The sequence below is a fragment of the Mesocricetus auratus genome, unplaced genomic scaffold (genome assembly GCF_017639785.1).
Source record: "Mesocricetus auratus isolate SY011 unplaced genomic scaffold, BCM_Maur_2.0 Super-Scaffold_100010, whole genome shotgun sequence".
NCBI classification, from domain to species: domain Eukaryota; kingdom Metazoa; phylum Chordata; class Mammalia; order Rodentia; family Cricetidae; genus Mesocricetus; species Mesocricetus auratus.
Window position 1 is genome coordinate 25997912 of NW_024429194.1, and position 14576 is coordinate 26012487.

The 14576-nt window shown below is 39.1% G+C and overlaps 1 protein-coding gene across 5 annotated transcripts in view; it reads left to right on the forward strand.

The window, feature by feature from the left end:
* Positions 1–4974: 4974 nt before the first annotated feature.
* Positions 4975–14576, forward strand: part of LOC101834925 (SPHK1 interactor, AKAP domain containing) — a 137604-nt gene continuing 128002 nt past the window's right edge. For 3 of the 5 annotated variants that reach the window (XM_005082529.4, XM_013122374.3, XM_013122373.3), the window contains exon 1: positions 4976–5284. In XM_005082529.4, the coding sequence (XP_005082586.2) occupies positions 5257–5284 (28 nt within the window). In that variant the 5' untranslated portion in view covers positions 4976–5256. Of the gene's footprint in view, positions 5285–5871; positions 5891–14576 lie in introns of those variants that run through there. The other 2 variants (XM_040753189.1, XM_040753188.1) reach the window with 2 other exon arrangements.

Genomic DNA, 14576 nt, shown 5'->3' on the forward strand with positions numbered 1-14576 from the left:
ACAAGTAAGTCCCTTTGTCCTTTTCAATGAAGAAAGTAAAAACAGAGGGAAGCATCTACATTTCTCTGTAGGTTCTATGCTACTTACTCCATGCAATATACCATTGTCATTATGAAAACTATTTTATTTTTCTTCTTGGAACTGGAAAGATGGCTAAGTGGTTTAAAATATTTGTTTCTATTGTAATGGACTCTGGGTAAATTCGAGCACCCATACTGTGTGGCTGTCAATTCTCTATAAATCTAGTTTCAGGGAATTTAATGTAATCCTCTGGCCACCACAGGTACCTGCATGCATGTGGTACACATCAACTCATGTGCATGTGTACAAATACACATAAAAGTATTCTAATTTACATTTTTATGTTGGAATGATTGTGCTTTCATATACATCGGTGAAAGATAAGGAATTAGAATCTAGGCATCTTTTATCTAGTTTACCCTTACAATAACATACTATAAAATTATAGCACAAAATCACAATATAGTATCATATTGATATCAATAAAGTGAAAAGTATGCAATATTTCATTCAAATCCACTTCCCTTTCTCTTGCTTCATTTTAATCTTTATTAGCCATTAATGTGGCACCTATTTCTGATTTTGAGGTTATCTAGCATGCTACATGTCACACAACATGCATAACGACATACTACATAAATACGATAATATAGAACATAACTACTTCTTTTTTTGTTATTGTTTCCTATAGGACCACCCACCTCCTTCTATAAATTAACAAACTGTTTCTTTGTTTTGCTGAATAGTATTTCAGGAATATCAGTTTGTTTAGTCAATGAACCTATGGAGGATACTTGTGCTATTTCTAGCTTTGTAATAAAATTGCTACAAATATTTGTGTGAGGAGTTTGTGTGCACCTAACAGTTATTTTCTGTGACAAACACGCAGGGACACAACTGTTGAGCCATGCCATTCCAGCACATCTAAAGACTTTCACATCTACAATCCTACCAGTAACAAATGAGTGATGAGAGGCTCTTTTAATCAATAGTTGGTTTTATTAGTCTTTTTTTATTCAATCATTCTGATTGGTATAAGATGAAATACAGTGGTTTCCGTTCATATTTTTCTGATGGATAATAATGTTGATCTTTTTATTTTTATATAAGCCTTCTTTCCTGGAATGACTACTTATGTCCTTAATTGATTTTCTGGTTAGAAAAGGAATTTGTCTGCATTTGAATTTTTAAAAGTTTTTTAAACATATCTTATTTTAGTCTTTCACAAAATACCTTGTCTGCAAGCATAGTCTCCCAGCTAAGAACTTATTTTTAAGTCTTTTCAATTGGCTGTTTCTTCTATCAAATAATACAATGAATTAAACAAATTTTCTTTTTCTGTATTGTGCTTTTAGTGTCAAAGTTAAGACTTTTCCTTAGCCCTAGATCTCAATGATTTCTGCTTAGGTTTTACAATGAATGTTTGGATTTTGCTTCTGACATTTAATTAAAGTCTATGATCCACAATAAGATGTGTTTTATATAGTGACAGTCATCTTTTTCTAAACATGTGAATGTCCAAATGTTGCTGCATTATCTGAAGAGGAGGCAAGGAGAGGGTCACCCATCTTTCTTCAATTGAGTTGTTATGTAACTTTATTTTAAAAAATCATTGGGCATATTTGTGTTGTATATGCCCTGATTTTTTCTGTTCTTTTTCACTGATTTTGAATCTGTCCCTCCATCCACTACATGTATGGAAATATTCTAATGTGATAATTTTAGTGTTATAGAAGATTTCTATTTCTTTTTAATTTTCTAATGTTTTTTACTTTTCTAGTCCTTCCTTTTCCACATACATTTAATAATAATCTCGTTGGTAACCGTAAAATGGTCTTGTTTGAAGAGGTCTGATGAATTTTAAATTTCTGGCACAGCAGGTACCTGTATCTCTTCGGAGTTTCTCATTTCTTCCATTAGAGTCTCATCACTTTCAAGCACCAGTCCTGTGTAATGTTTTATTAGATTCTAGTCTGAGTGTTTCGTTGTTTTTCTTTTGAAACTTTAAATGACACCTTAACTTCAGAATTCATGTGGTCATTTTGAGTATATAAGAATACTATCTTACGTTTTGATCTTGTATACTGAGACTTTGTAACCAGTTTTGAACCCTAGGTTTGCTTTTTTAAAAATCAGCAATGCATGTTTCACTGGACATGGTATCACATGCCTATAACCCTGGCAATCAAGAGGTTGAGTCAGGGTAGTCACAAGTTGTCAGGATATCAAGAACTACACACCAAGATGAGATACATATATACATACATATGTACGAGCATGCATAGTCACTTTAAATTTAATTCATTAAAATCCTGTCCTGAGGATTATTTAAATAGATAGCTATGCATGCTTTGAAGTCAGAGCTGTTTTACTTCATCTTGGCTAAGTTGGCTGTTTTAATATCCCTTTCTTGTCTATTGTATGAGCCAGCACTTTCAGTACTGTATTGATTGAGTGGAGACAGGATGGATAACTATGTCTTTTTTCCACTTTTAAGGAGAAGCATACAGGCTTTCCATACTGTGTGATGTTAGGTATGGGTTTCTGGTAGATGCTTTTTATTAAAACAATTCCTATCATATTCTTACTTTTCTATGTGTTTTTGTCGAATATGAGCATTGGATTTTGTCATTTTTTCTTGCTTTAACTGATATAATCACATTTTTTTCATTTTACCTGATAATATAGTAAATTGTAGTGACTAGTGTGGTTTTTAAATTTAGAACTATCCTCACACCCTTATAATAACTTCTACTGTAGGGAAAAGAGTAGAGTTAAGACCATACTGCTCTTGCAAAGGACCCAAGTTCATCTCTCAGTGCCCATGTCAGGTGACTCTTGGCTCACAGTGGCCTGTTACTCCAGCTCCAGGAGAATAGATGCCCTCTTCTGGCCTCCATGAACCTGTACACATAACACACACTCACACACACATAACACACACACTTTAAAAAATAAAAATATTTTTTAATTATTGTGTATGTTTATAACTTATTAATGAATTTTATTTGTTAGTGTTTTGCTAGAGGTTTTGTGACTGAATTGTTATCCTGCAACAATTGGTAGCCTGTTTAGCTTTCCCTGATTTGGGTTTCTAGATACATAAGTCTCATGAAATGAATTAGGACTCACTTTTCATGTGTCTCCTAGAAGAGATTGTTCCAGGTCAGTGTTAATTTATCTTTAAATATTTGAAAGAATTATTTAATGAAACCATCTGGGTCTGGAGATTTCAGTTTTTGAGAGGACTTTTTCTAATTAAAAATTCAATTTTCTTAATAGATTTGGGACTCCTCAGACCAAATGTGTCTATGTTGTACTAGTTCAGTTTACATAATATGTCATTTCCTGCAAGTACCTTAGCAAATTATCATGCTGGGGACAATTTAGAGACATAGACATGCATTGTTTTGCATTTCTGAAGACTAGAAGTCCAAAACAAAGACATCAAGAGGACCGTGTTCCCTGTGACACATATAGAGAAGCCTTCTTCCTTGAATTTTCCAGCTTATTGCCCAACACTCCTCTTTTGGGTGGCGGCATAACTCTAGCCTCCACTGTTTTTGTCACAGGGTACTCTCTGGAATCTCCTAAGATCCCGTCCACTCTTGCATACCTGTGTACAAGCTACCCTGTCTTCCTTGCAAAGTTGGGACTCCAGGCCCCTTTCTGGCCTCACTGATGTCTCTATGGCTCTATCTCTAGTGGTTTACATTAAGGCTATTACATGACCTCATTGCTTTGAACCATGCCTCTAAATTGCCACCAAGATCCCTCTGACATCAAGGTAGCACAGGTTGCTATGGGCTGAAGGAGCTAAAATTCTCCACCCCTACTTTGCCTTCGTAGGACCTGTAAGTGTGTTGTTGTGGCTGGTTAGGACGACCCACTATTGGTGCCTGTTTGTGATCAGCCTCGCTGGTGCTGTGTTGAGAGTGGGCAAGAGGAGGCACTTGCTGCTTCTTCCTAGAGGGGATGAAACTCCTGGTGCACACTGTTCATACCTGCACTTGGGAGTGACTTGAATCTTTCTAGCCCAGAATATTGGAATACTGATTTTCCCCTTCACCTCTTACTCTATAATTCAGCGTGGGATTTTTCTCCTCTAGCATTCTATCATCATGAAGCAGATATCTGTACATTTTCTGTCTGACTAGGCTGTCTTTGACATGTGGCTAGAGATCCCCACTACATTCCTTGCATGTTCAGGTCCCTAGTTGGTCTCTATGCTTCTGCCAGTTTTTTTGTTTGTTTTTCTTTTTGCTAAATACAAGTCGTTACATGGAGAGTCCTAGTTATACTTGCAAGAAGCAAGGGGAGAATTATACGTATGCCATCTTCCCATTCCTGGAAGTCCCAGGGCTTTCCTTTTTAGTTTGCTTTTCAGTTAAAAACAAAAGGGCAGAATGCCCCATGCCCTCATCTTAACGGACAGTTGCTACCACCAGTGTCTTGATTCCTTTCTTCTTTAAAAATAAAGGCTGTTTATGCTCAAAGAGATGCTGAGCAGACAAATGGAGCATCCGTGAAGCTTGCATTCAGGTTCTGAAAGCTGCCTCGGAAGAATGGCCACTATCGCGAGTTTTGAGACCTTTTTTCTGTTCATAGGATCTAACAGGTGGGAGATGGCAAGTCTCATTTAAGGAAAATGAGTTACATGAAGGCAAGTGAGAGTTAAAAGCAGGATAGGTTTCTTAAAGGAAAGCAAAAGAGCTGGGTGCGTTGGCATAAGTGACCAGGCAGGCATCTCCTATTCTGAGGTAGAGGACAAATCATAGAGGGACTTCCAGGGGAAGCCTGCACCACCAGTGGGGACAGCGAGGAACCGAAATCGCCAGAAGTGAGCCTGTGAATGCAGCCAATTGGATGAACAACTTCAGGGCTCACACCTGGTGTTCACCAGAGAAAGAGAGGGGCGGGGACTGGACTGGGGGGAGGGGAGCCAGCGGGGAGCGACAGTGTAAGGCTCAATGATCAGTCGCCTGAGATAGGAGACCTAGGAGGGAGGCGGGAACTAGGCTTAAGGGTTGTGTCCACCCAGCAGTCTCTAAGATCTGAGCGGACCACAGGAGGCGCCACCAGGACATCTCTGCAGCTCTCGGTGCCAGGGAGGAGCGAGCCTCAGTCTTGGCCACCGCGGCTCCTGCCTGTGCTTCTCTGTCCCTGCAAGGGGCGCTCAGGCTTCCTAGCCTTTGCCTGAGCTGTCAGCTTTTCTCTACCCGAAATCAACCATGGATGTCAACTCCCGGCTTCCTGTACAAAGGTAAGAATCATTTCCCTTTATGCCAAATGCTATCTATGTTCCTCAAACTCTGCTAGGCACTAGAGACCACAGGCAAAGTTGCTTTCGGTCGTTTGCTATACTAGAGATATCCATGAAGAAGTTGGATCCCTGCACTGCGAGTCCTAAGATTAGCCTTAGAGGACCTTGGTCCCTGTTAGCTACCCCACTGGGCTAGGCTGGGTGGGGCTGGTGTGCAGGAGAGGACAACTAGGTGCCTGCCTTTATGTGTTGGGGACTGGGGTCTCCTCTGCCAGGGGAGATACCTGGGGAACCGAACTTTCAGGTGTGTGTTACCTGCAACAGTTTCGCGCCTTGGCGTGGAATGGTTTCTAAGGTGGAAAACAGAGAGCAAAGGGATCAAGACCAAAGCCAAGTTTCATTGATCTTGACCTGGACTAGTGCTTGGGGCTTTGGGAGAGGTATAATACAGTGTACCATTTTGAGGAGACCTCTTTGGTCTCTCACTGATACCTAACCTGAGCCCATCTGCAATCCTGGGCAGAGACCTCCATCCTCCTCAATCCTTTAGCAACTCTGAAGTGCTCACCAATTCCACCCTAGTCCCTGAGTCCGCTCTGCACCCAGGTAAGTGCAGCCACCTGACAGACGCAATTAAAACGTTTGTTGTTTCCTCTCCTGTCTCCCTTCCCTTTGCTCCTGCTCTGCTTTCTGCCCGACCCAGCCAGAGAATTCAAGAATCTGTAATTTTTGTTCTTCTCCCTAGAAATCTCTGGGTCGAATTGGGGCTGTAACTCGGGGTGGTTCCCCAGTTGCAGGGGTAGATTGGACCCTTTGTGCTCTGCCCGGCAGGGAGCTGAGCGTTCACAGTTCACTCGGAGAGCTCCTGAGCTCCTGGCACTGTGGAATGCAACAGCTTGGGGTATCATGCTGACATCCATCACTGCCCCACTTTTCATCTCCCAGGGCTCAGTGCTGATCTTTTTTTTTTAAATTTTAAATAGCTTGTTTTACATGTCAATCCCAGTTTGTAGGCTCTTACTTCCTATCCCCAGTCCCTTCCCCAACCAACCCAACACTGAAATAAACACTTGGAACTAGGAGCCTGGAATTGCTTTGAAACCTAGCAAGACCCAATACTCAAAAGTCTAAGGCTCACTCACACCCAGTAGCCAAGACAGGGTGACTGAAATAGGGTTGAGCTTACAGGAGGTTAGGTATTGCCTTTCAAGGGTTCAGGGTCTGGCATCTACAGTCTCAAGTGTTTATGCTGTGTGATAGCTTAAGCCTTCCCACTTTCACAGCCATCACCCTTCTCTGTGGACTTAGCAAGTGAGGTTTCTACATAGTGCCTGGGGCAGTTCTTAAGTGAGGCTCTAACTCTCTGACTCAAACAGGAATAAATGACTACTGAGTCTATTCTGACCTAGTGTCTGAAAAGAGCAAGTAAAACTGTGGGAGGGAAGACTTTAAAAGCTTAAAAAATAACCAGTGCTGTTGTTGATTTTAGTAAAAGCATAGCATATTTTAAAAGTGGAGTCTATTAGAGGGTTACTGCTTACTGTCTGGAGAAATGGTCCTTAGAATTGACACGTTGAGAGCTAAGGATACAGCTCTAGCCTTGCATGCACAAGGCCCTCAGTTCAGTCCTCAGTTTCTCCATCCCACTCTTCACAAATTGAAATAGTCCCAGCATTCCAAAAGAGGCACTTTTCATAACAAAACCCACCATTTCAGGTTGCTATGACTGTGGCTCAACCATGACTTAATTTCCTTTTAATCCTGTAACATTTTCTAAAATATTAGAAATGCATCATGCCAATGATGTATCAATGTCTTTTCTACTGTAGTACCAAAAAATGGCTGTGTAAAGAGTAAGCTTGTTGAAGCTCCACATCTGAATATTATTAACATGTCTCCAGAAATAACCTTTCAAATATTACCACTTACCAAGAAACAACACATTTCCCCCAAGTTAGTCTAATACTCTCATCTATTGTAGTATCCTTTTCAATGCCTTTATTTTAGTATAAAAATCACAATTCTTCTCCCATCAGATTTCATGAAAGGCCATCAGAATTTACTTTTCGTGTGTGTGTGTCTATGCTTTTGAGTGTGTGTGCCTGTGTCTGTGTGTGTGAAAACAGAACTAGAATTTGAACTGATGTGTGTATGCCCTCTACTAATCACAGAGCTTGTTTACAATAGCTGGAATTTTTAAAGAAATGATGATTCCATATTCTACATGAATTATTACTGGTCAAGCATGTACCGTACAAATTTGAAACATTCTTGGTATTTAATAAAGTTAAACTAGTGATTAAATAGCAGCATTTCTTTTAAGCAAGATAAAATAATTTAGATATCTATTCAACAATGCACAGAGAAAACAACTTGGTTTGGGAACACAGTGAGTTAATTGTAGGGTACTTTGTGCTGCTGGCAGTTTTTTGCTTTCTTGGTGTTTTCAATTAAAACAGTCTATAAATGGGGCAGTAATCAAGCAATACTCTGTGATGACTGATCTCAAAATGGAATTTGAATAATAATTTGGTAACTTGAAAGCATGGGGTTTCAACAAAGAAGATGTTGACAGATCTGTGAGTTATATTCTATTAACCTTGTATTTGCAAAGGTTTCAGATTTATTTTAACTATGAAGATTTTGATCTTTGGATATGTAGTAAGTTGTGTGAAGAGCGTTAAAGACTTATAAAAGTCACTGCATTTAAAAGCCAGACAATATCTCCAAGAAGGAAATCAAGCAATGGGGAAACCAAATATCCTCACATTAGATGAAGATGAATTAAACCCCAGAATTTCATGTTCTTTCCTGGCTAGTGGTCTAGTAGAAATCAAATGTTTTAAAAACAAAGTTATTATTTTGGTTTGGATATCTTTTACAGCCAAAAGTGTTGGGGGACATTTCTTCACTTACATGTTTTATGAAGGTTATTTAATTTGCTAAGTCACATAACTAAGTGTTTAGAAAAAATAACTGGCGTTCTCTTCCAAGTGTTTCCTGTACCACACTTATTCCTACACCATAGCTACTCTTTACAGATGTAAGTCGATATTATTTACATGAGTAGCTGTGTGCACAATCACGTTTAGACGTTATTAGGTGTCATCCCATATATTAAATTATTTGATCATCATATCCTTGGGAGTTAGTTATAAAGATATTACTTCTACTTCCTAGCAAAAATCCCTGAAGCTAACGGAAATTAAATAAAGCAAACATTGGATTTAGAAGGCCACGTAAATAATACCTAGGACACCCCAGAGATCTTCTGTCTTCACATCCAATTTTGTGTTTGTTTGTTTGGTTCTTACATTGACTATGAACTCACACTTTTAGATAGAAATGCTGGTGCGACTGTAATGGTAGCATCGTTCTCAGACACGCGGGGGCAGCCTAAATGCAAAATGCTCCTTAGTGCAGTGATCCTTGAAGGTATCTTTTAAAATATATTACAAACAAAACATTTTTCATCTTCACCATGTTCAAGATGGAATTTGAAGTTGAGGGAAGAGTTAATCTGCTTCATAAAATTTACATTTTTATACTGTATAGAATTATTCTTTCGTTTTGTTGGGCTTCACTATTCTGTTTTAATCATACATTTTTTATTTGGGCCTTTGGAGAAGAAACCAAAAGCTTGTTTTGAAAAAGAATATATGCGTTATTGATTTCATCATTTCATTTTTACCAAACCTGAAATTTAATTTAGCAACACATCGCTCATATTGTTAGGACCTAGGAGAAAAGCACTTGTTTTCATGTACCAAAACTCCAAACTGTATACTAAACTAAAACCACCCATCAGTATATTTCTAGTGAATGTTTATATGTTTTCAAATTCATAAAGGAGGAGAAATTCAGGTGCATAGCTTCATTTCTATGTCATCTTGACAAATGACACTGAGGAAGCACTGACCTCAACCCTTTGTGTGGAGGGGGAGGAGTGTTGGGTGATGTTTTTTCATGGGATGCAACACTCTTTCACCAATCCAGCACTGAATTGCATCCATACTCCCCAGTTCATAAAATCCAGGGTACTTCCACTCCAGAAGTAACTTCCCACAGACAGGGAAACTTGGAGTTAGGAATCCAGACAAATATATTTGACTCAGGGAGCTGACACTGCTTCTGTGAAATGACCACATGGTGAAGAAGCAGAAATTCTCAAAACAATTTATAACCAAAACACCTTTATAAATACTCTTTAGGTCTACCATTAACATTTCACTGTACTGGCAACTTTTATGGACAGCTGGCCTCCATCTCTCTTATTCCCTTGGTAAAATATATATATGAAAGTTATAAATAAAATAATCACCCTGCAAGTCAACATTTCCAGAACTTCTTTTCAATAAGGAGCTCTCTTGGATAGCACTACTTAGCTAAATACCCTTGAACTGTCTGTGGGAGAGTTTTATCCATGTGGAATATTAGAGGGAAAGAAGAAATGGTGATGCATTTAATATTGGAATGTTTGTGTCCTTGTCATTGTTTAAGGTGCTCATTGGCTCCTCCTGGATACTCTAACATTGGAGGGAGTATACTGATCATCTGGGTCCCTTTTGTTTCTAACTTTCTACAATGTCATATCTTCTATTATTCCTGTGATGGTCAATTATGTACTATGAGAATGAACGTGTAACTCTCTTGACAGAAAAACAAATCAAGGCAAGTGAAAGAACAGGAGCCATAATTCTGTAAGAGAGCTGAGTTTGGAAAAAGGGTTGGTTTCTCTTTATGATTCTCCGCAGGTGAACAGAAACACCAAGCTTACAGAAAGTGTGCTCGAAGATCTCCTTGGTAGAGAAGGTAGATCAAGTACCTCAGTACCTACCACTCATCAGGTTTCAGTTTCCTACTCAGAAGCAAGGGATTTGGGGTTTTGTTGTTTTAATTTTTTATTTTAGAAATAATCTCATTTTACATATCAATTCCCCCATTCCCTTGCTCTCCCATCCTCCCATGCCCTCCACCAACTCCCCAACCCACTGCCCACCCACTCCCCAAGAATAGTGAGGCCTTCCACTGGGCATCATCAAAGTCTGTCACATCATTTGGGGAGAGCCTAGGCCCTCTTCCATGTGATCTGGGATGCAATAGTATCTCTCCATAGAGAATGGGCCCCCAAAGTCCATTTGTGCACTAGGGATAAACTCTGACTCCACTTTTAGAGATCACAGGCCTCCTAGCTGGCACCCACATTCAGAGTGCTTGGCTCTATCCAATCCTGGTTTCCCAGCTTTACAACTAGGATCTCTGTGCTCTCACTAGGTCAGGTCAATTGTTTTTGTTGGTTTCTCTAACACAGCCTTGTCTCCTTTGCTCATCCCTCCTTCTTCTCTACATCTGGATTCCAGGAGCATGGCTCAGTGTTTAGCTGTCGGTGACTGGGAAGCAAGGTTTTTATGAACTCTGTGTTTTCATCACCTGGCTAAAGGAATAATATCAGCACTTGAGAGTCTCATGCCATAATTTGAAATAGCCTTGTGCAGGAAGGCTGGTAACACTGAGTGACTTTTTAGTGACTATTTGGTCATCACTCTTAAAAAAGAAAACAATTTAAAAAAAACTGTGATTGTTTTGTCTTCTTTAGCTAATATTAATAAGATTCTCAAATTTTCTGGCTTATATTTTCTAATCTACATCTTCACATTTATAGTTAGTTATTGGGGATCAGTTTTAGGACCTACCTTTTAAGACATTACCTAATATCTCTTTTAACACAATTAATTCACTCATGTTCATTATTATTGTACATGGGGCTAGGTTGAAATCTGCCACCTAGCTAGTTATTTTCTATTTGTATAAGCTGTCCTCTTTTTAAAGTTTACCTTTCTCTTTTGTCTGTTTTATTTGAGACTAATTGGGAAATGTTTGTAATTCCATGCTAGTTCCTCCTTTAGCTAAAGCAAAAGTTGATGCACCAGAGTTTAGAATACATATCTTAATTAATCGGAATCTACTTTCAAATTATAATGTATCTCTTCATATACAATGCAAAGCTTTAATTATACATTCCAATTCTCTCCTCTGATATTTTAGTGTTTGGTTGTCATATATTTTATTTTTTATAAATGGCATATACACTGCAATACTATGTTTATATTAAAGCACCATATTTTTGAATAATCAGAAATTTTAAAAATGAGTGTGATTCTTTTTCCTTCATTTCTGAAGCTTTTGATCCTTACATATATAGAATTGGGGTTTTGTCTGTGTTTCATAGCTTCTGTTCAAAAGAATCCCTTTAATATTTCCTGTGGAGAAGGCCTGTCGGCAGTCAATATTATGTTCTGCTCTTCTAATAAGGCTTATTTCTCTTTGATTTTCTGAAAAATAATCTTATTTAAATTAGAAGCAAGCCAGCTTCATATGTCAATCCTAGCTCCCTCTCTCTCCCCTCCTTCCCCACCCCCCACCAGCCCCCATTCTATCTTCCCTCGGGTCCTCAGGGAGTGTGAGTAACTCTATGGGGATCCCCAAAGTCTGTCATATCATCTTGAGCAGAGCCCAGGTTCTCCCCCATGTGTCCAGGCCGAGAGCACATCCCTCCATGTGGAATGGGCTCCCAAAGTCCATTTGTACACCGAGGATAAATAGTGATCCACTACCTGAGGCCCCATAGATTGCTGAGGCCTCCTCACTGACATTCTGGTGGTCTTGGTCAGTCCCATGCTGTGGTGTTTAGCTGTGGGTGTCTGCCTCTCCTTCCATCAGCCACTGGATGAAGGTTCATTTTTGTCTTTATGTGACTGGGTTACCTCACTCAGGATGGTTTCTTCTAGTGCCATCCACTTACCTGCAAATTTCAAGATTCCATTGTTTTTGCGGCTGAATAGTGCTCCATTGTGCAAATGTATCACATTTTCTCTATCCACTCTTCAGTTGAGGGGCATCTAGGTTGCTTCCAGATCCTGGCTATTATAAATAATGCTGCTATGAACACGGTTGAACAAATGTCTTTGTTGTATGAATGTGCATCTTTTGGGTATATGCCTAATGAGTGAAATTGCTGGATCTTGTGGTAGGCTGATTCCCATTTTCCTGAGGAATCTCCATACTGATTTCCAAAGTGGCTATACAAGTTGGCACTCCCACTAGTAGTGGAGAAGTGTTCCCCTTTCTCCACATAATCTGCAGCATAAACTGTCATTGGCGTTTTTTGATTTTCGCCATTCTGACAGGAGAAAGATGGTATCTCAGAGTTGTTTTTATTTGCACTTCCCTAATGGCTAAGGATGTTGATCACTTACTTTAGTGTCTATCAGCCATTTTAGACTCCTCTATTGAGAATTCTCTGTTTAGTTCTGTGCCCCACTTTTTGTAAGAAGAGAGCCTGCATGGTACCACTCTAGGCCCTTTGGATATGTGTGACAGCTGTGTAGCTTGGTCTGTTTGTAAGGCTTCTAGCAGTGAGATCAGGACCTGTCCCTGATGCTCAGATAGCTCTGGGGAACCTGTTCCCCATGCTGGGTTACGTTGTTCAGCCTTGATGCAAACTTGGTCCTACCTCAACTTTTTATGCTATGCTGTGTTCAAGCTCATAGGAGGCTTTCCGAATGGAGACAGAGTAGGAGTGGATTAATGGGGAGAGAGAGTAGAGTGGACTGAGGGGGGGCGGGAGGAGAGGAGGGAGGAGAAACTGTGGTCAGTATTTAAAATAAAGGAAAAATGCTAATTACAAAAAAGAATAGAATTTTAATTTCAAGTTGGGCAGTGATGGCACATGACCTGAATCCCAACCCTTGGGAGTTAGAGGTAGGCAAATCCATGAGTCCCAGAGCATCCTAATTTACACAGAGAAACCCTGACTAGGAAAAAACAAACAAATAAGCAAGCAAAAAAACAGAAAAAATAGAGGTCAAAGCTGAAAGCTATTTGGAGTAGCTTTCGGGTTCGTGTGCAAAGTGAAGGGTTTACTGGGACATTTTCTTACCTATTTTGTTCCTCTTGTTTCTCTGCTCGACTCCACTCCTGCAACCACCTATGCCTCTTTTGCTGGCCCACCTCCTCTCTTCCCATGCCTATGCCCCTTGGTTCCCAATCTGTTTAAAAACATCTTCTCTCAATATCCACTTCCTAAATTCGTCATCTATACCTCCTCCACATACGAGTATTTGTATATGAATATATAAGTAAATCCAGGAGTCACATATGAAAGAGAATTTTATTACTTGCCTTTCTGAGTGTAGTACATTTCATCTTAGGTAATGATTTCTGGTTCCACCTATTTTCTTGAACATTTTCATAATTTCATTTTTTATTGTTGGTGAATAAAGTACAAGTGTTGTTACATTTGACATATTTTCTTTATCCATTCATCAGGTGGTAAACATCTAGGCTGGGTCCCACTTCTTAGTTATAGTGAGTAGAGGAGCAATAGCAATAGATGAATAAATGTCTACCCAGAAGTATAATAGCTGCATCACAAGTCAGTCTTATTTTTAGCTTTTTAAATTTTTATCAACCTCCATAAGGCTTTCCAGTGTGACTATAGAAGTTTACATCCCTTACAGCGGTGAACAAGGGTTGATCATTTTCCACATCTATGTCAGCATTGTCTCTATTTATTTTCTTGATGTTAGCCATTCTAATCAAGGTGAGATGAAACCTTGAGATAGTTTTAAACTCCATTTTTGGCAGCTAGTGATGTTGAATATTCCTCAAATACTTATTAGCCATTTGTGTGTCTTCTTCATTTGAAAACTCTGTTGAATTTTTTAGCCCATTCATTGATTGGAAGGTTTGTTGTTCTTGTATTGAAGCTTTGTGGTGTTTATATATTGTAAACATTAAAACCCATCTACCCAATGTGCATAATTATTTTTCTTTAGATGTCTGAATGTAGTATTGTATCAAATTCTCCATCTGTGAAAATTTTCTCCATCTCTTCAATGTCTCCCATTGTTCTTCATGTGATTAACTCTCTTTTCCAAAATTATATTTATTTTTTGTCAGTCTCAATTTTCTGACCAAAGCTTTCATTTATAGCTTTGAAGTTTACCTCCAAATTCCTGATCATTTCCTCCATTTTGGTAAATTTCTTATTTACATTCCAAATTAGTGCTCTTACTTCATTTGAGGCTTATCTGAATCCCTCATGTGCTGATTTGATCATTTTTTTAAAGTATGACTCTGAAATCATTTCTGGCATTTCAACTGTCTCATTATCCTTGGTTTCTGGTATTGAGGGGTTGTAAGCTTGATGGGTACCCTTGAACGTCAGTGTTATGTAGTTTCCGTGTTTCTTTGCAGTGTTTTGCACATCTCTTCCCCTACCCTTTCCATT